This window comes from Rhodnius prolixus, unplaced genomic scaffold (assembly GCF_049639745.1).
Source record: "Rhodnius prolixus isolate KJV_2025 unplaced genomic scaffold, Rpr scaffold_6, whole genome shotgun sequence".
Taxonomy (NCBI): Eukaryota; Metazoa; Arthropoda; class Insecta; order Hemiptera; family Reduviidae; genus Rhodnius; species Rhodnius prolixus.
This window is the reverse complement of record NW_027411634.1, coordinates 97,246-120,932: the sequence shown is the minus strand read 5'-3', so window position 1 is coordinate 120,932 and position 23,687 is coordinate 97,246. Positions and strand designations below refer to the sequence as shown.

The following is a 23,687-nucleotide window of genomic DNA, read 5'->3' as shown; positions in this document are numbered from 1 at the left end:
GTGGTTAACTTATTGGAGATCCCGGATTCAAATCCAGCTTCTGGCCCTTAGGACTCTGAATTTGAGGGAACTGTACACTCCAAGAACTTTGGCGCCCAATTTTTTTTTTTTTTTAGTTCACTGCCTGTCTAGGATTCATTCAATTCATCAATACTTCTAATTTTACTTCAATAACCTGATAACAATATCAAGGATACTTAGACTGCATAGTTTGATAGAACAACTTTCTTAAGTCGTATCTTTCTCTTAAAAACTACAAATCATCAGAGTTAAACGTGCGACAAGTTACAACATTTTAGTCATGGCTCTGTGATATTGTCAAACATACTACGAGTAAATGATCTGATTCTAGTCAAAAGATATACGTAAATAAAAAATTATTAGGTATTTCTTTATTTCTGCTTCTCTAGGGCGATCAAGTATTGTAATCAATTAAAGCCTACGAAAATAAGACTACACAGGAAATTAAATGAAGATGAGTATTCCATTCATCGCTTATCGATGCTTGTAACATCGATAAAATGCTCATCGATGTTTGTAACATCGATAAAATGCTCATCGATGTTTGTAACATCGATAAAATGCTTGCCGATGCTGTTTCGATAGAAAGTTAAGCCTTTCATGGGCATTTCTCATATTTTATTGGTTGTATTCCCTTGGTGGGTTTTGTGGATTTATACCAGGTTTTTTGTATTTGTGGAATTAGTGAGGAGATTGATCTCTGACCGCTTGGGATGTGTGATCAGATTTAAGGTCTCTGGTATTGTACGAGAAATAGGGTGATTCCATAAGGATTTCGAATGGAATCGTTTATTATCTCCAAGTAATATTTCTGCTTCAACTGTTTGTTTATTAAATAATCTTTTTGGACACCTATTTTCATTAAATGGCAATAACGCCATATTAACCTTACAACCTTGAGAATTTACACCTTCTAGCCAGCATCTAAGCAGTTTTGGCTTTTTCCCCAAAACATTACAAATCTACCACAATTTCTTATTCCTTCATGTATAAATAAGATAATCCAATAAATATAATTATAATTAAATACATATTTTCTCATAAAAATTTTTTGTTGCATATTCTGTTAATTTATCAAATACCTATGGTGGAAAAATTAGTTTAAAAAATCTAAACTATATTTTTCTATAAAATAATTGATATTAAATAATCAACGAATCAGTATGCAGAGGTAGAGGTTGCGAAATATGGGCGGTTGAATTAGCCAATGAGTTGCTGATGAACAATGATGGCGACCACGCCCACAGCCACGCCCTCTTCTATCGACTTACAATGACTGTGAGTTGAAATGTGCCAACATTAATAACTAGTAAATTTATTTTTATTTTTTGAAAATGATTTCTTTAATTATTATAAACATTAAGGTAAGAATAATTCAAAGACAAAAAAATTGAATAAAGCTTAAACTTACAATTCGTTTGGATATTTTCGGATGCAAAGTTTGTATTCATTAGTACATTTGTAAGCCCAATATTCGCTCTATAGATTTCTTACGGATTGTTAAGGATTGAGATAGGAAATGATTAAAGCGGAAATATTTCATTCATTTGAGCATGGATTATGGGCTGTGCTGCCAAGCTGTATTTTGTTAACAAATTATAACAATGTAACGACATTAATAATAACAATAATGTGGTTATTTCACAAAATTATCGTTACTAAATTTAATAGATATTTTAAAATCTAATAAAATATCAAGGGAAAATGAAAAGCAATGCTAAAATTTCAAGTATTAATGGCTAAAAGGAAACACTTTTTTTGCATCATATTAGTAACTGTTTGGACACTAGACTACAGTTTTTTTTTTATTTCAAATATTTTTTAGGGAAAGTTTAGAGTTTCGAATCTTGGGCTAGATAAAGGAAGGAGATTCTGAAAATAGGAAGTGCGCTACCTTGGGGCTCTACATAAACAAACGACTCACGTGGAACCCACACACTAGACTTAAAAGACCAAGCAATGACAAAACGTGCAAACAGACTACTTTGGGACGACGCTCCCAAATTACCCATTGAACACAAACAGCTTAATGTACAACACTATCCACAAACCTATGTGGACTTACGGGACTAGAGCTGTCTGGGGTTCAGCCAAACCTACAAAACATACGGACGGTACAGGACATTTCAGTCAAAATTACTCCGACTCAGATAGCTGACGCTCCTTTCTACGGTGACTAACCTCAACGACCTCAACATTCCCTTCAATAAACCAACTCGCCAAGACTAAGTACCAAAAAATTCGATACTACTCTCTCGACTAGCTCTAATCCTCTTGTACTGTCTCTCGCTTCCTCTGACATCCCTAATACTCCTAGCCGACTGAATCGCCAGTGGCCCCGCGACTTCATTGTAGGCTGAAGACTTAAACGTCATTCTTCTCCTATCTCTCCTCTCATCTCCTCGTATTCTCCTCTCTCCTATAGAGAGTGCTACCGCTGTGTAGTTTCTCTCCTCCTGCTCTCCTCCCGCACTAGTTCATCTCTCTCTCCATATTTAATGATTGTATACAATGTATACAGATTGTAAATTACAAAATAAATTAAAAAAAAGGAAGTATAGCAACGTAAATGTTTTTCGTTATATTCCCAAATTGATGTTTTTCGTTATATTCCCAAATTGATGTTTTTCGTTATACTCCCAAATTGATGTTTTTCGTTATATTCCCGAATTGATGTTTTTCGTTATATTCCCAAATTGATGTTTTTCGTTATATTCCCAAATTGATGTTTTTCGTTATATTCCCGAATTGATGTTTTTAAAACTGGGTTTCTATTTTATTTAATATCTTTTTATTAATAATTTTATTATACTCGTACAAATAAATGATACCGTGAGAAACAGGCTTACATAAAGCACAAATGCTGCCATCTACAACATCACCTGCACCTATACCAATTCTAACTCACAGATTACTTTAAAGTACTACATTCCTGCACAAAGTTATAAGTATTACTTCAACAATTTAGTCAAAGTATATCTCGTATCTTAAATAATAATATCTTGAAATACTTTAAGATAAAATTATAATGAACTATATTATCATAGGTTAATTAAGAGGAACATTTTTATCTAATTCTTTTTTACATTTGGTTAAAAAATTGTCAAAAAAAACCCCTTAGATTGGATCAGGTCATTATCATTGAATTACTGAACTGTATAAATACTTCGCGACTTGCGAAATATCTCATATTGTACCATCATCAGAGGTAGTGAATAGCCTGCAGTTCCAGATCATCCAAAAAAACCATGAGAGTCTTCTATGCTTTTGGCTTGTTGCTGCTGATTAATGCTCAGGTAAAAAATTTTTTTTTTAAACTATTTTATTACTTATTTGTTCTCTCACTAGATGAGAAAAGCGTTGAGATCGTGGAAAATTTTTTAATTTTGAATTTTCAACGGAGGAAATGTCCGTTTTGATGTGTGCCTAACAATCAAGGAGAGGGGAAAGGAAAATTGCTGACACTTTGGAGCGTAAGTTAGCGATGAAACTCCAAAACGGAAGTAGTATTATCCAGAAGGGGGACCTTTCTTTTCTTCTTTTTTTTTTTGTTCCAGAAAACCCTTTTAGGGGCATTTTTTTGATGATCATATTTTCCTGTATTTTCCATCATTGGGCATATTTTCCTGTATCCTCAAATAATGAGGTTTTGAGGTTTAAAATGAATTATTTAAAGAGTCCATTTTACTGAATGGTTTTCTCACTTTGTAGTTGTGTCTAACAACTTCTTCAACACTTCTTGGACAGTTACATGGACGTAGATCAATATTATAATCATTTTCTTATGGTTTCGTAAAAGACCTATGGGAATGTAGGGTGTACTCTCACCCTATTTCCCAAAAATCCCTTTTTCCGGGAAATATTTATCAAAAAAAAAATAAAATGTTGCATTTGTACTTAAGTTTATGAGGTAATTGTAATTACGGTAGTTTTGGAATTTTCTATGAATTAAGAATTTAATTAAGACATTTTTTTTACCGCTCTTTATGATATAAAACAGGTAGATTCGTGCATTATACTGAAATATAGTACTTTAGAGCAGTGATTCTCAACCTTTGTTTTAAATAAATAATATGTTGGCCCAGAAACACTCCTGACTATATGGTTAGGTTAGAATCAGGACGCTTTCCATTGAGTTCAAAGATATTAAAAAGAATTCTTAATTATTGGAAAAGAATTTTAAAAATGAGTGATGATCAACTTCCTAAACTATGTTTTAAAAGACTTAAAGATCTACATAATCTGGATGGTATTAAGGCGGAGTGGAATTGGTTTTCACAGCTACAGAATTGGCTGAGTATGTTAGGAGAACCTGAAATTGCGTTTACTGAAAACATTAATCATTTAGATGCTATAATCCCAGATTTAATTACAAAATGGAACAATCGTGCCGTTTCAGTGGATATTGATAGGAGTGTTTCACTCTGGATATAACACTATCTATAGAAATATCAGCAATTTGGGATTTATTGAAAAGTATCTGGGATTTAGAACTGCGATTGCGAGTAGTGAGTCAGTTGAGATTAGCAAGTGACAAATCTATTAGAATATGGTACAGCAATGGTGGATACCATGCTATTGATGCTCTATCATTATGTACATTGTGTAATTTAAATGCCAATGAAACGCTGGAACACTTCTTAATCCATTGCTCTCTTTACTCTCCTATTAGGAATCACTACTTAGAACGATATGTGACGGGTAGTGTAAATGATGGCCAAGGATTGGTTAGCTTGTTGACCGTTGCCTCTGAGAAACAGTTGGATCATCTCTACTACTACGTTACTGGCGCTCTAAAACTTAGAGCATTTGTGATAAATGAGTGAAACATGATGGGTTTGATGGGTAGTTGTAGATGCCTAGGATAACATTAAATATTATATAATAAAAATAAATTTAAGATAATCATTATATATACATATTACACGGATATTATTATATTGGCATATTAAGTATAATTTTCTCCATTTTCATTTTTAAAAGTTCATTTTAGTTTTGTTTACAGTTTGTTTCATAGCAGTATCAATTTTTTGTTTTTGTTTTGTATAAATATGTTCTGTTTTTATTTCTGTGTTACAGAACCCCTGTAATGTTTTTGTACAAAAAAAACTAAATACACCATTTTTCTATCTATCTATCTATCTAGTTGTGTCTTACAACTTCTTCAACACTTCTTGTACAGATACGAGTATGAATCTCGTCCATGGGCGTAGATCAATATTATAATCATTTACTTATGGTTTCATAAAAGACCTAAGGAAATGTTGGGTGTACTCTCACCCTATTTCCCAAAAATCCCTTTTTACGGGAAATATTTATCAAAAAAAAAAATGTTGCATTTCTACTAAAGTTTATGAGGTAATTGTAATTACGGTAGTTTTGGAATTTTCTATGAATTAAGAATTTAATTAAGACATTTTTTTTTACCGCTCTTTATGATATAAAACAGGTAGATTCGTGCATTATACTGAAATATAATACTTTAGAGCAGTGATTCTCAACCATTGCTTTGTCGCGGCACACAGTGAACAATTTCTAAAATTTTGCGGCGGTACCCTAACAATAAGATAAGTTTAAAAGTATTTTACTTATCCCCATAATACACTGTGTAAAATAGTTTATGTTTATTTTCAATATAAAATAAAATAATATTGTACTACAAAAAACAACAGTATATGTTTATTAAGGGATTAATTACAAGTTAATAATAAGAATACTTTTAATGAGAAATTTGAGCTTGATGTTTTTTTGATAATTACAGTTTATATTTGGTCGTATAAATGATAATGCTACTCTCATATCGTCTTCTACAATTTAATATATATAATTTTTTGTTGTACGCATTTCTAAAATTTGGGCGGCACACTTCAAAAACTTTTGCGGCCCGCAAAAGTGGTTGAGAATCACTGGTCTAGAGGGAAGAATAGCCACTCCTCTCCTTTGGGTACCTTTAATTTAACTATCCAGGAAAAATTTCTCAAATAACAGGATGTTGACCAAAACTAGTAGAGCCTAAAGATGTAAATAATCTATTCAGTAATGAAAGTTCATGAAACACGAAATTTGTAGCAACATATTTAAACCTTCCTTTACAATATGAAGGGCACAGAACCGTACATTTTAAACCAGATGATACGTTAGTTGGGAAACTAAAGGTTTCTGCAGGTTTTTTTCATTAAACATTGGTTGGTAGCTATTATTTCTGCTACTCTGGAGATCTCAAAAAACAGATGATTTCCTGTGAAAAATGTGATATTGAAAAAGTTACAACACTTCCGCTTGTAAGTAAGGAAGGGAGGAAAAATGGAGCCCTAACTGTGAAGTACAGAGCACTGATTCCCAAAGTGTGCGCCGCGGCTCCCTGGAGCGCCGAGGTGCCGTCATAAGGGCGCCGCGAAATATTCAATTAAACAATTCGGCAATTTTCTTTGGCATTTCCAATTCTCGAATTTTCGCGCCAACAATCGTTTACGTTGACAAAATTCCAAGAATTTAGCAACTTTCGAGTCTTTCATTGTTTTCTTTCCAATCCGCATCTTTTGAAGGTGCGCAAGCACGGCTTCCCCCACCCGAGCTTTAGTGACTAAATCTTATGTATTAGGCGGCGCCGCGAAAAAAAAAAAAAAAATCCGATTATTTAGGGTACCGCAAACTGAAAAAGATCAGGGAACCTCTAGTATAGAGAATGAAACGAAAGTTAATCTTGCTCATACTTTACTTTCATTATCAGGTGAACAGTTTGCCAGCAACATTGGACGAATTTGTCACGAACTTTGATGAATGGTATGAACAAACAACCGAGGAAATAATCAACAAATTCAATGATGATGAACCACAGACTTTTGGAATAACTCTGCTAGAACAAACAGGAGCTTTGAAATGTTACCAACAAGAACTTGGACAACTAGTAAAACTAAGACGAGCCACACTTACTGAGTTCTTTCAGTGTGATCGTTTAAAAGAAGGTTTCAAAGATATTGGTCAAATCATGGTTAAAACGTTCAACGTTAGCGCAGATGTACTAAAGGATCTTTTGAGCGATCTATCAGAATGCACTGGCAATGGTAAACTTAGCCAAGCAATTTGCGTGGTTAAAGCTTTTTGGAATGTTAAAGGACATTTGCCGGACTTTAAACTCTACAAGCAGGAAGTTGTGAATTTGGCCAAAGAGGTTCGTGAAATCTTCCAATATTGTGCAACTCATCATGAACCAAAATTGAATGAAAAAGTTGAAACAATTCTGAAGGAAACAAAATTGTGCCACTGATCAGTAAAATTTTATATTTACCAAATAAATATTAAAAATCAATAATTTAGTATCTTATTCATTACCTTCCTTCTTCACAGCATTAAAGTCTAAAACTTATTTTTATTTTAATTTTTTAAACTTACCTGGAACCCCCATACGAGACTTAAACGTACCGAACTAAACGAACGATACAAAACTTCTAGCCAGACTACTTGACAAACGCTCAAAACACTCACTACAGAACAAACGACGACTTTATACAGCTCTTCTCACACCACGGACTCAAAACTTTACGGGCTAGCTAAAAAAATCCAACATCAATAGACTGCAAACACTCCAATCCAAAATAGTAGACGCCCCATTCTATGTTAGCAACCACACAATATCCATACAGATCTCCAAATTCCATTCAACCTCCGAACTTGCCTAAATTCGATATAAAAATTTTCACCAAAAACTCTCACTTTAGCTGCAAACTTGTCTTCAACTACGGCTACCCTCCAATCCTCGAAGACGGCTGAGGCGCCGTTGGCCCCGTGACCAACTGGGTGACTAATGGCGGCCATCACTGGATGACCGTCATTCACGTCTGCCACGTTACTGTATACTTACATTTATCTCATTTACCTATTGTGCCCTGTAGGTACAGGTGGAAATCTCAATAAAAGGATAAATAAATATTTTTAACATGAAATTCTGCTTTACGGCTAAACAGATCTAATGTTCCATCAATTAAATTTAATTATAATCGATTTTTAAACCACTAAAAATGTTTGAGTTTTGTATTTGGCTTTATCAGATTTGAAGTAATTTGCACTTCAGTAAAAACTCTTGCAAAGTTAAGAAGTATAGCTCGGTATACTGGGTTCAATTCCCAGTCTAGGCTTTGGATTTTATTTAATATGATCATATGAGAAATTCTTCTGAATCGTAGTTTAAATATGGCTTTAAAGGGTTCGAGTTCAGTAAGTAACTCAGCAGCCTTCTGAAGAACTAACTAGCCCTGCGGTGCTTCATTGCTGAAAGGTTCTTGGCTAAATCTACGAGCTTCTTTAGACTCTATTTTTCCTTTCATTGGAAATAATACTGTTAATTACAGGTAATGTACTCTATTAGACAGAATGGCATTTGTTTCTGGTACATTTGTTAATCTTTCATTCTTTTAAATAATATATTGGTTTGATGTATACGTAGACTAGGAATCTATGATGGCCCCCCCTTGCATAAATAAATATTTGGAATGGCTGCACACATCGATTTGACAGTGATGTCGATTAGACGGGCGGTCAGGATCAGTGTGTAGAGGTGTATGTAGTTGAAACATGAGCGTTATGGCGAAAAGGACAATGTGTCTTTCATTTTACCAAATGTGTTTTTTTTAAGTTGTATTTTGTTATTAAAACGGTGTAAAGGTGTTTAATGGCGTTTGTTCAATGAAATATTTAGAATTACCATGTACATAATTGTTCACAACCTGATACCAGACTTAGAAGAGGAATTTAAACATTTATTACCAATAATTATCAACATTTTTTCCTAAAAGAAAGTAAACACCTTCTTTAAAATTGTTAGTATTTGTTTAAAAAATAATAATATTTATCTTTATTCTACATTCACAAATATATTTTTTTATTGTTCGTAACTAAGGAACAAAAATATACAAGGTTATTGGTGCTCGGAGCTTTTTTTCAATTCATTCCGGGCAGTTCCACAACATAACATTACCTACAAAAACCCGTCGGACTGTGAACTAAGGAGTTAAAAGACTTGAAAAGAAATAGAAAATCTTAGAATGAAGGTTGGATTCGAACGCAGGATCTAAGTGTATTAACCACTTAAGCCATCCTATCTGTGGTAGCATTACTAAAAATGCAGCAGTCAGGTGTGAGTTCACTTTATATTATGTTTGCCAGTTATCCGTTTTCTGTCATTTCGACATCTATCTTTGAGGTACTCGTACCTTATCTGTGCTATGCATTCTTTAATTGAAATGAAAATAAGTTAAAATTAATTATATTGCACTGTTATCACACCAGCTCTAAGACTGTATATAATATTGTGTATCTTTTACGCCTCAAATTTGTTCCATCATCAGAGCCGTTGATGTCAACACACTTTGGCATTATTCAAACATGAGAATCTTCTATGCAGTCGGTTTATTGCTGCTAATTAATGTTCAGGTATAATTATCATGTTTTATTATTTCTATTATAACTCTAAATGTTTTACTTTTGATAGAATTTAGTATGATGTAGTTTATGGAGTCAATTCTCAGGTCAGTAATAAGACAGAAAGTGTAGTGCGAGATGGTAACGTAAGTGAAATCAAAATCTCTACATCAGAGTGATTAATCTAACCTCTGGTGATGTATGAAAGTCCAAAACCGGTCAATTTGCGCAAATTGACCAAATTCGCAAACGCATGCGCACTACAATGGATAAAATCAAAGTTATTTAGATTAACATTTAAATTAAGTCGCTTCAACATCTAAGTCTTTCAACAGATAACACTGTCCACTCATTGAACAATGAGCTGCAGCAAGAAGCTCCTAGAAAGAGGAAATCTAAGGGCCAGCAGCAGGATTTGAATCCAAAATCTTCATGTACAGAATTCAGTCTACATTATTTACCCACTGCGTGGTTATTCGAGGTGTGGTTATTAAATAACGAGACTATTGCTATAAAACATTTTATTTTAAATTTACACATATTTAGTTATTATCAGCTTCAATATACACTCCTCCCCTATCCCCTACAATGCTTCATGCGAATTTACCATTGTTCGAAACAGTGCTGGAAGTCTTTTTCTGTAAGCTCCTGCATGACGCGTGCCGTTTTTTTCTTTCACAGCTTCAACGGACTGAAATCGTGATCCTTTTAGTGCAGATTTGGACTTTGGGGACAGATCTAAAGTCACATGGGGCGGCCTGGTCAGGCGAATAAGGCGGATGGTCTTATAAACTGGGATGTTGTACTTGGCTAGAAACGTCTTGCTACAGACAATGCAGTGTGAGCCAGCGCGTTGTCTTGATCGGGTCCGTTTTTTCCTTACTCTTTCACCAGAGTTGAGCAAGTACCTCACGGTAGTAATGTTGATTAATTATAATCGATATTTTTATCTGTTTTGGACGTGGAAAGGTGACCTGGGTGGTCATCATCTCCGACGTCTTCTCGGCTATCTTGGAAACGCTTGAACCACTCAAAAACTCGTGCACTTGATTAACATTCATCGCCATAAACTTTTTTTAATAACACATAAGTTTCAGTAGCGGTTTTACCCAGTTTCATGTGAAATTGCTCTACTACATGTGGTAGTATCATGTCATTCGGCAAAACGAAACTAACACCTCTAGTACACAAACGACGGTTCCGGTCAGACAGATTTCTCTACAAACACGTGAGACACTGCACAATCGAAAGAGAAGGCTTTACGCTGTTGCACAGCTGTCGCGGTCGTTAAGATTTGGCTCATGCATAGTTCTTCTGTAGCAGCATCAGTCTCTCGTTATTTAATAGCCACACCTCGTATTATCTTCCAAAGTTCATCAATCCCAGCTGAGATGTCATTAAAGTTCCTTCTTCTTCGTTTTTTCTTAGTTTTTCTCACCACAAAATTTTCATTTTCAGGTGAACAGTTCGAACGAGAATGACAAAAACTTTGATAAATGGTTTGACAAACTGACTGGAGAAATAGGCCAGGGAATTGCTGAATTAAAGACTGATGAATTGCCAAAGAAACTGTCAGCTGAACAACCGGTGCAACAGCTGACTCTTAAAGAAGTCACTGTTACTGAATTCTTGCAGTGTGATCGTTTCAATGAAGGTTTAAAAGATATTGGCCAATTTTTTTACGAAACTTTCAAATTGGGCGGTGTATTGATGAAGAAATTATTAAGTAATTTATTAGCCTGCGGTAATCCACTGAACGAGAAGATCTGTATTACGAAGGTTATTTGGGATTTCTCTAGTGACATCATACAGTACGTGCCGGAAATTGAAGCTTACAAAAAGGAAGTACAAAAATTGGCTAAAGAGGTTCTTGACATTTTCCAATATTGTGCGTATCGAAAGAATCAATAATTTATTCTGTCCAATAATTTTGGGTGAAATAAGAAACTGTAAATATTGTATTTAACGAATAAATATGTGATATATCAATTAATTAATTTTATACATCCCTTCAGTGTACAGTTCCAGAAAGGCCAAACTATATTTTTGGATTTTGTTGACAGGGATTCCGCTCTACGTCACAACAATAATTAAATTTAAATGTTGCCAAATCGTGTTGAATTATTAACACCGTAAGGTTCAACAAAGCAGTGGCTACTAAGAGTGGAAGAAGGCTGTGTGCTTTTATCAGTTTAATTCAAGTAGAGCTTAAATTTGGTTCAAGTTTTTTAGTAAGTTTGAGTTCAGTAAGTTTTACACCTTTAAGCATATTCGAGCGGCTCAACCAACCTAAGAACGAGGGCTAAGTCCCTCAACTTCTTTTAGCTCCTCTTTCTTTCCTTCAACCCTTAGTCCTGTTGGCCCTGATGCGTTCCTTTCTTTAAACAGGATGGAGAGAGAATAGCCCTGTCAGAAGGAACACCCTGGACTCACTCGATGAACACAAAGAGATTTCAAACAGAATCATAGGGGTTATAAAACTGATTTAATCATGACGGCAATACAGTAAATACTTTAGTCAAAATTATTATTATTACAGTAAAGTAATCGCCTGCTTTTTTCTAGGCGGGGCTTAAACTTCTAAATTAGGTGTCGTGGAAGGGTATACTTTACAATTAACCTTTTTCCAGTAAAACCTTGGGACTCAAACTGGGGATCTCTTACTTGACAAGTCAGAACTTGTAATCACTACACTTACTTTTCAACCCTCAATTATTTTATTTTTATTATTATTTTTTTTTATAAGGCGCGTCAATAGGCGCAACGGTAGCCGAGCGGTTAAGATGTAAAGCTAATATGCATTGTGGTATTGGGTTCGATTCCCGGTCTTGGCCTTGGATTTTATTTATTGGTTAAATGAGAAATAGTAAAGTATGTTGGCTAGTCGCCTTCGTCCACGACACCTAATTTGGTAGTTGGACGTTAAGCCCTGCCTGAAAAAATAGACGATTACTTACTTAAGGCTTACATCTGAGGTAATTGGCGCCCTGAGCTTTTTTTTTTGGTAGACTATCGACCTCCGGACAGTATTCTCTCATTGTGACATACAATAACATCCTTTCACAATGGATAATAATAATACCAATAACATCACAGGACAGTGAGCTTGTAGGGAGAGAAAATTGAAAGCAGCTGGATTCAAATTCGGGATATTAGCGTGGGAATCCAATACGCTAACCACTGAGCTAGTAATGGTTATTGCTGTTTTTTTCTTTTTTTAATTAAGAGTCTCATAACAAAGTGAAATCATGGATAAAGCCAGAGGCATTATTCAGTATGACATCGGACAGTGAGCTGTAGGAAACTTCTTGGACGATACACGCAGCTGGACTTGATCCAGGAAAATCTTCTGTCGATAGTATTGATTAAAATGTTTATTCATTTACTTCAATATCTATCGATAATATTGGCCGTGCAGGAATCCGCTATCGATTCCTCGGACACCTTATCTTAGTAGATTCGCTACCGTTCTCAAACGTGCATTTTGAAGGTCGTTACTGCCCTGTCACAGTGAGCAATGTTGTAAAATGACTTCAAAATCAAGTATACCACCATAAATTACAAAACTACCACTAGAAACTCAATAATATAAATCCACACGACCACCAAATTTGGCACTTATGAGTGGTTATCGTAAGTAAACATTACTTAAACACTTGAAATATATTATTGAATTATTTTGAGATAACATGAGAAACTGCATTACCTCAAATAACTTAATATTATTATTGACGCAGCAAAAATTTCTTTAATTAATATACAAAATGTTACGAAACATTTTGCAGCAAGATCGTTTTATCAAACTAAACTAAGTGGGGATGTAATCAATGCTGCTTATAACACCTCAAGTTGTTCTGTTTTTAGAGTAATTGGTATGTCACATCACTACTATTGGTCCAAACATGAGAGTATTCTTCTATGCAATTGGTTTATTGGTGTTCATTAATGTTCAGGTACAATGCTTTTTGTTTGCTTTATTGTATGTATCTTATCAAGCATAAGTACACATAGCATTGTGGCGATTATGTAGAGTAAATATTCAATGGAAGCAGGCGCCATGGTAGCCGAGCGGTTAGAGGCGAGACCTGCGAAGCTAATATGTATTGTGGTACTGGGTTCGATTCCCCGGTCTTAGGCCTTGGATTTTATTTAACCCATTCGCTGCCACGAATATACTCGTGGTTGACAGGGTGTTACGCATTGCCAGCACGAATATACTCGAGATACTTTCAATATATGTTCTTTATATTATATTATACTTTTTTATATATTATAAAGATTTGTTTAGTATTATTATTCGGAATAATGGTATTATTTGGTATAATAGCATTACAATTTGTGTGATTCATTTGTTTTTTCGCTTAAACGTGCGCCAATAAGAAAAAGGATATCGAGTCCTGTTGCATTCCCATTGCCAACCACGAGTATACTCGTGTTTGATTTTTATACATGTAAATGATTATTTATGATTTATATTTATCTTGAAATAATAAAACTTAGATAAACAATAACACTCAAAATAGAAATGGCAAAGCGAATAACTTCGTACAATTTAGGCTTGGCAGCGAATGGGTTAATGGCTAACAAAAGGAAATTACAGTAAAGTATGTTTGCTAGTCGCCTCCGTCCACGACACCTAATTGGGTAGTTGGACGTTAAGCCCCGCCTGAAAAAATAGGCAATTACTTTACTTTACTTTATTCAATGGAAGCCCTAAGTACCGCACCCTCTGCTGGCGTGTCTGGTTACGTCTCCCGAATTGCTGGAGTAATGACGCAGTCAGTTTGGTAGGCTGGCTTTCCAAAGATCTTTCCAGCATCTGGCCTAAGATTTCTCTCCCACCAATTCTTCGAATTGCAAAATCAGTAAAATTACATTATGAAACTCTGAAAAAAAAAAAAAAAAAAACAAACTTCAATCTTATTTTGCTTAACACACAATTTTCCATTTTCAGGTGAACAGTTCATCAGCAATTTTGGATGTAGATGAAAAGAACTTTGACGATGATGAAAAGTCCAACAAAGAAACAGAAGTAATCCTGACTGATATTACTGGAACTAAGACTCTGCTAGAACCATCGTCAGCAGAACGGTTCAAACTAGTACGATGTTATCAACAAGCAACTGAACAATTACAAGAACTTAGAAAGAACAGCATTTCCGATTTCTACCGGTGTGATCGTTTAAATGAATATTTTTCATTTGAATTCAATATTGACCGGATATTGAACAATAGTGTACGTCAATGTACAAAATTAATGAACGATTTAAAAGCAGCATTAGGAAAATGCATTGGCGGTGATCCACTCACTGAAGCATACTGCATTACGCAAGCTATGTCCGTTTTCAATGATAAAATTAAAAGATATGAGCTTAAAAATGAAGCTTATGCAGTTGAAGTTCAAAATATAGGCAAAGAAGTGCGTGAACTTTTTCAATATTGTGCTCATCAAGATGATCAAAAATTGGAAGAACAATTGGCAACCATTTTAGAAGAAAGAAAATTTTGCTTGTAAAAACTTTAAAATTTTTGTATTCAATAAAAGGTTAACAACAATTTAGGTCAATTTAATCATCCCTTCTCTTCAGAGTATATGTAAAGGTCAATGCATTTTACTTTCTCTAACTAGTTAAGAAAAGTATGGCAATCACCTTATGGCTGCAACTGACAGAAACATTTTCCCAGGGAAATTCTAGGAGAGTGTGAGGTAGAAGGCTTTCCTCTAAAGGAAAATTTGAGTATAATGTACGGTTCAATGTCCTACTGAATATAAAGAAGGGTTAAATGTGTTCTGCTAAAATTCTGATTCAGTTGAAAATTCTACAACCTGAACTACCAAGTAGTTGAATGGGTTATTTACTTCTTTGGGATTTTTCTTGAAAACAGCTTCAACTATTTCCTTCATAAATTTTCCCAGAACAAATGGGATTAGAAGGAATCTTGATGGAAGAGGATCGCCCTTCCCTGGTGCCACAGACACTTTCCCGCTTCCACGTAACATGGCCTCTCTACAGAATATCTAGTGGGGGGAAAAAAAGGATAACCGGATATCGACTACTCGCTGCTCATAACCTAAAGACATATCCTTCTCTAACAATTGGAAATCAAATGCGCTCCCAGTATGTTAAGTCTATTTTGAAGGCCCTGGATAAAACAGTGTTCTATCAAAGCTAGTAAAAGGATGTAGAAAACCATGTGAAATGGTCTTTTCTGGATTTCAGAACAAGAGAGGAATCCAGGGTTACTAAAAGCCAGTCAGTGAAATAGGAGTTGGTGAACTCCTCTTACGAAGTCCCAGACTCGTGTTGCCAATTTCTGGACTCGTTCAATCGAAATAATTTATGGTTGGCTAATCTGCACGCCCAGAAGGCCAAAAAAAAAAAAAAAGAAAAAAAAAGGTGATTTATGAACAATGTTAAGCCCTAAGGATTCTTTCGGGATCATCAAAATAGGACAGGAAAAGATCTAAGGAACGTTTGAAGCGCCAATAACTGGATATGCACCAATGGCTAGCCACTTCTTCAACACGAAGGTAATTCAGAGGGACTCAAATGTGCAATAGAATAGAAGAGTGGGACAGCACTACCTTGTGCTTGATACAATGCCGATTGAGGGAATTTAGAGCGAAGGTAAAGTAGACAAGTCTCTGACGGAGTTGAGACTCTGCATGGTGTAAGAATTGGAAGTGAGAGTTAAAAATCTCCAATTGGCTAGTGTTAAGGGCCCATCAAAGTACCCTAGGTCTAATCCCTTAGGGCACCCATCTCAAATAATTGGCCTGCTTTAGTTAGAAGCAAAGTTAAAGCCCTGTGCTTTACGACACGGGTCGTACAACTACCTTAAAACTGTGTTGTTACCCACGCTAGTGGGTACAATAAACCCAATTCATCAACCATTTAGGAATGTAGATGTGCTTGCGAGCCAGAGGAGGCAGCTATGAAGACACAGTTCATGCTGCACAAGCTGCTTAAAGTGTATTATTTGATAAATTAAGGAATAAGTTTGAAGCTTTAAATGTAAGATATTGTACATTTAAATATGTGATAGGAGATTTCCAATTAATTTGGTAATTAAACGCAACTATCTCAAAATTACCAAATAATTATTAAACCTTGTTTGTAACAGATGTAAAATTAATTTTTAGCCATTTTGTGTATGCTTGAGAACATCTAAAGCTCTTAACATTTGATTTTTCTTAGAAAAATCACTCGGAAAACTACTTATTTCCCAATATTAAGAAAAATACCAACTTTACTGCCTTGGCAATATTTTTGGTAGAAAGGGGATGAAAAAATACATAAAAATGACCTATTGCGTGCAGGAATCTAAAATCAAGTCACATATTCTGAAACTAGAGGTGGCAGGCAACACATTTTTCCTCTACCATTTTTTTGCTCAGATCAGCTGTTTAAGCAATTGAGTCGTCTTAAAATGAACACCCTGTATAAGATCAATGGAAAATTTGGATTCTACAAGATCACTTTAAGGGGCACACGGGTCAAAGGTGAACAATTGCTTCAACATTTGAGGCACAATAATGGAACTACTTATTGAGATAAAAATTATAAGAAACTGTAAGGACCATCATTATCATCTCCTTAAATTCTATAATTATGAGGAAAAGTATCGCAAAAAAAGTTATATTCTATCATATCATTATCACATCCCATCACCAAAATGGTATATAATGTCGCGTGACTCCCTATCGCATTAAGTTGTTCCAACATCAGAGCCATTGATCAACATTTGTACCAACATTATCATCTGAACATGAAAGTCTTCTTTGCCATCAGTTTGCTGCTGCTAATTAATGCTCAGGTATCATTATTTTTTTTTTGTTTTAATCAGTGAGATAATCTCTTTAAGTGAAAGTATTAGGATAGCATAAAATTATCGTTTTTTGAGTATTCAATTATCTATTTTGAAGCTCCTTGAGTCCTGCAGAGCGGTTAATTGTATGCTGATTTAAAACTAATTTAAAAACACAAACTTAGTTCCAACAATGCCACGATAGCCGAGCGGTTAAAAGACTAGACCCGCAATGCTAAGATGTACGAGATGTGGCCATTAAATAACAAGACTATTGATGTAAAACATTTTATTTTAAATTTATACATATTTAGTTATTATCACCTTCAATATACACCCCTCCCCTATCCCTACAACGCTCCATGCGAATTTACCATTGTTCGAAACAGTGTTGGAAGTTTTTTTCTGTGAGCTCCTGCATGACGCGTGCCGCTTTTTTTTTAACAGCTTCAACGGACTGAAAATGGTGTTCCTTTTAATGGGGAACAGATAAAAGTCACATGGGGCCAGGTCAAAGCGAACAAGACGGATGGTCTAAAACTGGGATGTTGTACGTCTTGCGGCAAACAATGCAGTGTGACTGACGCGTTGTCTTGATGGAGAACCCCGTGACTTGTTCTTCCACAAATCTGGTCGTTTTTTGCTTATTCTTTCATGGAGTTGAGCAAGCACATCATGGTAGTAATGTTGATTAATTATAATCGGATATTTTCATCCGTTTTGGACGTGGAAGGGCAACCCGGGCGGTCATCAGCTCCGACGTTTTCTCAGCCATCTTGGAAACGCTTGAACTACTAAAAACTCGCGCACGTGATAAACATTCATCGCCATAAACTTCTTTTAATAAAAGATAAGTTTCAGTAGCGGTTTTACCAAGTTTTGGTGTGAAATTTCACGACAATTCGTTGCTCTACTACATGTGTAGTATCATGTTTTCGGCAAAACGACACTAACACCTCTAGTACACAAACGACGGTTCCGATCAGACAGATTTCTCTACAAACACGTGAGACGCTGCTGCAATCGAAAGAGAAGGCTTTACGTTGCACAGCTGTCGCGGTCGTTAGGATTTGGCGCGTGCATAGTTCTTCTGTAGCAGCATCAGTCTCCTTATTTAATAGCCACGCCTCGTATTCTTGGTTAGTGGGTTCAGTTCTTGGGTTTTTTTAGCTTTGGATTTTATTTTAAGTAGTTACGAGAACTTTTGTAGTAAAATATGTTTTGCTAATCGCCTCCTGTTTACGACACCTAAGTTAGACGTACCGCCCTCCTGAAAAAATAGGCATTTACTTTTTTATTGTCCATAATTTTTTTGATGATTGAATCATTGGTCCAAAAATAAGAAAGACTATTGCCAATTTCAGTCATAATTATTTTTCTTTCTACCAAATTCCAAAACCTTTCTTAGTTCATTTGTCTTGCTACTGAATTTCCAAATTATTTTAGAAAAAAGATGGCTGACAGATGGTACCACTGTACTAAATAGATTTGCTCAAAAACGGCTCATCTAATTTCACTAAAATATCGTACAGTAGATAAAAATATCGTATATTAAATATATTAACGTACAACTTTTTATCAGTAACATTTTTTCCCGGGGAATTTCGATTAGGGAAAACTCGGAAATAGACAGAAGTGGGGTAGATTGCCTGTAAAATATAATATTTGTATAATGGAAGATCTATCTCTTTTCTGCAATTAAGGTATGGTTAAAAAAAAACGAAATAAGGTGGGGCGTGGTTAAAATTAAGGAGGTGTGGTTAAAATTAAGGAGGTGTGGTTAAAATTAAGGAGGTGTGGTTAAAATTAAGGAGGTGTGGTTAAAATTAAGGAGGTGTGGTTAAAATTAAGGAGGGGTGTGGTTACAATTTTTGAGTTTGAAGAAAAGTTGCTCACCACACTGTTTTTTTTTTTTTTAATTTTCAGGTGAACAGTTCACCAGCAACATTAGACCTTGATGACCAGCATGTTGATGAATCATCAGAGGAATTAATCAATAAAATTACTGAACAACCACAGACCTACGGACTATCTCTTCTAAAACATCCATCCAAACTTCTACGATGTTATCAACAAGCAGTTAAACAATTGGAAAAACTTAGATTCGACAGTGTCCATGAACTGGCCACCTGTTCTCGTTTAAAAGAATTAAACGAAACTGCGGAAAACTTCCCCTTAATGGATATGGATCCGAAAATTATGTACACATTAACCGACTCTTTGTTGCACTGTACCCGTCGAGATGAATTTAGCGAGTTATTGTGCGTTACGAAAGCATTTTTGGCATTTAGTAATAGTCTTAGTAGTATTATCCCGGAATTTGAAGCTTATGAACCGGAAGTTCTAATCATTGGCAGAGAGGTTCGTGACATATTTCAATATTGTGCTCATCGCAGGGATTACCTATTCAAGCTCCGGTTAGCCAAAATTTTAAAGCAAAGAAATCTTTGCTTATAATCAAACAAATTTTGTATTTGAATAATAAATAAAAAAAATAAATAAATAAATACGTAATAATTAATAAATTGAGTAATTTTATTCATCCCACCACTAACCAGGAGAAAAAAAAATGGTAAAACCAATTTTCGTTTTGGCAGGACATTCTGCACTGTAACCCAACAGATCTAATGTGTTCCACGCTAGACCTATCCACTTCACCAAAATGATACTACTCATTCACCCAGGTACTCTCTAGGGAAGTCTCAGGAACAGTGGATGGAACCTTTCATAGATTTACTCTGCAAGAATATTCTGGAGCTGTCATGGCCGCTCCACACACACAGTGGTAAATAACTTTCAGGTTAGGTTAGGTTAGGTTAGGTTAGGTTAGGTTGGGTTAGGTGAGGTTAGGTTAGGCTAGGCTAGATTAGGTTAGGTTGGGTTAGGTTAGGTTGGGTTAGGTTAGGCTAGGCTAGGCTAGATTAGGTTAGGTTAGGCTAGGCTAGATTAGGTTAGGTTAGGTTAGATTAGGTTAGGCTAGATTAGGTTGGGTTAGGTGAGGATAGGTTAGGCTAGGCTAGATTAGGTTAGGTTAGGTTAGGTTAGGTAAGGTTAGGTTAGATTAGGTTAGGTTAGGTTAGGTTAGGTCAAATTATAATACATTCAGTAAAAACTCTAGACTGTAAATCCACTAAAGATGGGAAAACGAAAACAAATATTATTTAAACACTTGAAGAATATTATTGGAAATGAAGATAACAAGAGAAGCAACATTATCTTATTTAAGAAACACCTTTTTATTATCTCCACAGATATAGTGGTGGTGTTAAAATAAATTAGATTGGGTCCAGACCGTTATCATGCCATCTCTAAGACAGTATATAATATTATGCGACTCTTTAACACCTTGAGTTGTGCTGTCATCAAGCATGGTCAAACAACTTTGGCTTCATAACCTGAACATGAAAGCCTTCTATGCAGTCGGTTTATTGCTGCTAATCAACGCTCAGGTATAATTACAATGTTTTATTATTTTTATTACACCTGTAAACATTTTACTTTCTTTTACACTCACAAATTGTTTTGAATGAATGAATGAAAATAAATTTTTTTATCCTGGGCCTATTGGTCCCCTTAGAATAAGTACATGTACAGATGATGGTAAGGAGTTCCAGAGAGAGGTAGCGCGTATTAGGAAGGATTTGTCAAAGGATGAAGTACGGTGTGAGGGAATATAGAGATCAGGAGGGACGAGATCTAGTAATAAGAGAATGGATCGAGTATTTGAACTTGAAGAGTTGGAAAATATAAGATGATCTTTGAGATCAAAGTTTTGGTACTCCTATTCTCTGGATATCACGTAAACCAAGTCCTAATGTCACGTAAACTTGTCTAAACAAAGTCCTGGTCACGTAAATTTATTGTAGCTTAAAAATTTGTATTCTTTATTTTATTTAATTTTTTTTATACTTACTAGGTCATTTTCATTTTCAGGTGAACAGCTCACCTGCAACATTGGACGATGACACAAAAGACTTTCATGAACAGTTAGACAAAACAAAAAAGGAAAGCATCTATGAAAGTAGAGAATTAGAAAACCCGCCGGCCGAACACTCCAAAATTCTAAAGTGTTATCAACAAGCAGATATACAAATGGAACAGCTTAGATTAGACTCTATTAATGACTTATTTAATTGTGACTTATTCAAGGAATTGAACGAGACAGTGCCATATGCGAAGCAAATTCCTGGAATGGACCCAAATTTTATCTATAACTTAGCGAAAGATTTAATAAACTGCGTTAGCCGAGATCAAATTACCGAAGCTCTGTGCATAACCAAAGCTAATCTAGCTTTTAGTAAGAATATTGAAAGTATTCTACCCAAATTTGAAGATTATGAAGATGCTGTACAAGCATTCGGCAAAGAGGTTCGAGCCATGTTTCAACATTGTGCGCATCGAAAGGATCAAGAATTCAAACGACAGTTGAAAAAAATTTTTAAAGAAAGAGATTCGTGTTTGTGAAATTGTAAAAATTTTTGTATTAACACCATAAATATAATGATTAATCAATAATTTTGGTAACTTTATTAATGAAAACCTTCGCCCAGGATCACTAGGGACATTTCTAGGAAAAGCTGGAGGAATTTTTTGTGGTTTTTGTGGTTACCCCTCCCTTCTCAAACAATAATCTCTTCTGGATATCCTGATGTAGAATCCTCCAAATGAAAGAATTTACACCTTGTTGCAACACCTCCTGCAGCTACAATGCCTTCCCTAGAAATTCTAAGGTAAACTCCCTAAAAGATGGATCCTAGGTAGGGATATATTCTCCACCGTAACCCTGCTGTCCAGGAGTGTCCCAGGAAGAGTGGTGAATCAGCAAATAAGGATTTCCTCATTCAGCAAATTTCCTGGTTTCAATACAAGCCACCCTTCATCAACATTTTCCCTCATGTTCTGAGGGAATGGCTCTGCTAGATTAAGGAATCCTGATCCACCCCTCCTGGTAACTTCCAATGCGAGAAGATAATCACTAGACAAGGATACTCATTTTGGTTTTTCTCCTTTTCCAATTCCCTATTCCTGAACGCCGTTCCAGATGTTATCCTAAAATTAAAATTTGGAGGTTACACGACCGTTTAATGAGCGTTTTTTAAGAACTAACCGACGAGTGGAGATTTTTCCAAGAACCTAGATTTTTCTCGATGCACTTTTCTTCCCTTTTTTTGCTAGGTACAATTGCTGTGATCAAGAACATTTTCTATTTTCTATTTTCTATTTTCAATTTTTCTTTTTTTTTAACAGAAATATTGACAGTCAAAAAGGAAGTTTTTCACTAAGTGGTCCTTATGTCTGTACCGGTCTGCCTTTAAATTTTCCGGTTTCAGAAAATGTCCTTCATCGATCTTTTCTTGATAAATGATATCAAATAATAGTTACCGATCTTCACACATCAAAGTTCAAGGGTAGAGACGTCTACGACAAAACTGAAAATTTTGTTTTGGTAAAGACTTGCTTCCGATTGATTGATATTGATTGAAATCTTATTGTTATGTCCTCTGCTTGCACCAAACGGAAGTATCAAATTCTAAATATTCACTCACATACACACAAATTGTGTTCTTGTGAAAAACCACTTATTTACGATAACAATATCTTCTCAAAAATATGATTTTGTTATATTAAGATATATTATTTTTCGTCTCTTGCCTTTAAAAAAGGGAATACATTAAGCATTTTATTTTTTAAAGAATGATTTTCAGTTATATTCTTCATATTTTTAATTTATCTTTGTTACAACTGCCATGTTTAGGAAGAAGTAATCAATTATCAGTAAAGTTAAAAGTGTAAGTTTATTTTATCTTATTGTTTGTCAACAAACTCTATTATAGCGATACATTGTATTATATAATAAAAAATAAATAATCTTCTCAAATAATAATTGTTAAATCTGGGGTCAGCTGTTTTTAAAGTACACTGGATTCCAATGCGGAGATCTCGAGTTCGAAACCTGCTGGGAAAGGAAAATATTGTAGGAGAATATTTGGACCTGTGAGTACAGGAAGGCTTCAAAATTAGGACGAACCAAGAAGTGGATGAACTGTATGGTGAGCCTGTGATATTGTGTCTTGCATAAAAGGCAGGAAGACTGCGATGTTTTGGGACACATACACTGAATGGAGGATGATATATGGGCTCAAAAAAGAGCATTTGTATGGGCATCCTGGCGGGAGAAGGCCCCCCCCCGAGGCAGGCCAAGGCTGAGAGGTGGCTGAGATGACACCGTGGAGGACGATGTTGTGGCGGTCGGCCCTGCACGATTGGAGAACGGCTGCGAGGGACACCGTGAACGGTGGAAAAGCTGTTGGTGGCTAAGGTCTATAAGGCCAGAGTAGTATAGTATGAATCCCTTTATCTTCAAAGCCATTCACAGTTTTTCTATGGAACTCCTGCCACATAAACATGAACTCGAAATATTATTGAATGACGAAATCGTT

The 23,687-nt window shown here is 35.3% G+C and overlaps 5 protein-coding genes across 5 annotated transcripts; all 5 read left to right on the top strand.

Moving 5' to 3' along the window:
• Window positions 1-3,162: 3,162 nt before the first annotated feature.
• Window positions 3,163-7,328, top strand: LOC141461124 (uncharacterized). The gene is made up of 2 exons (XM_074141850.1): window positions 3,163-3,317; window positions 6,752-7,328. Exons 1-2 carry the CDS (start codon window positions 3,270-3,272, stop codon window positions 7,286-7,288), a joined length of 585 nt encoding a protein of 194 aa, XP_073997951.1. The 5' UTR covers window positions 3,163-3,269; the 3' UTR covers window positions 7,289-7,328.
• A 1,278-nt stretch (window positions 7,329-8,606) lies between these two features.
• Window positions 8,607-11,598, top strand: LOC141460022 (uncharacterized). Its single transcript, XM_074139624.1, has 5 exons — window positions 8,607-8,837; window positions 8,918-9,152; window positions 9,366-9,450; window positions 10,897-11,326; window positions 11,502-11,598. The coding sequence occupies exons 3-5, from the start codon at window positions 9,403-9,405 to the stop codon at window positions 11,564-11,566; spliced, it is 543 nt and encodes a 180-aa protein (XP_073995725.1). The 5' UTR covers window positions 8,607-8,837; window positions 8,918-9,152; window positions 9,366-9,402; the 3' UTR covers window positions 11,567-11,598.
• A 1,685-nt stretch (window positions 11,599-13,283) lies between these two features.
• Window positions 13,284-14,995, top strand: LOC141460018 (uncharacterized). Its single transcript, XM_074139620.1, has 2 exons — window positions 13,284-13,391; window positions 14,393-14,995. The coding sequence occupies exons 1-2, from the start codon at window positions 13,341-13,343 to the stop codon at window positions 14,951-14,953; spliced, it is 612 nt and encodes a 203-aa protein (XP_073995721.1). The 5' UTR covers window positions 13,284-13,340; the 3' UTR covers window positions 14,954-14,995.
• Window positions 14,996-17,110: 2,115 nt separating this feature from the next.
• Window positions 17,111-19,754, top strand: LOC141460021 (uncharacterized). The gene is made up of 2 exons (XM_074139623.1): window positions 17,111-17,256; window positions 19,174-19,754. The coding sequence occupies exons 1-2, from the start codon at window positions 17,209-17,211 to the stop codon at window positions 19,702-19,704; spliced, it is 579 nt and encodes a 192-aa protein (XP_073995724.1). The 5' UTR covers window positions 17,111-17,208; the 3' UTR covers window positions 19,705-19,754.
• A 764-nt stretch (window positions 19,755-20,518) lies between these two features.
• On the top strand, window positions 20,519-21,762 carry LOC141460017 (uncharacterized). The gene is made up of 2 exons (XM_074139619.1): window positions 20,519-20,696; window positions 21,181-21,762. Exons 1-2 carry the CDS (start codon window positions 20,616-20,618, stop codon window positions 21,709-21,711), a joined length of 612 nt encoding a protein of 203 aa, XP_073995720.1. The 5' UTR covers window positions 20,519-20,615; the 3' UTR covers window positions 21,712-21,762.
• Window positions 21,763-23,687: the final 1,925 nt, after the last annotated feature.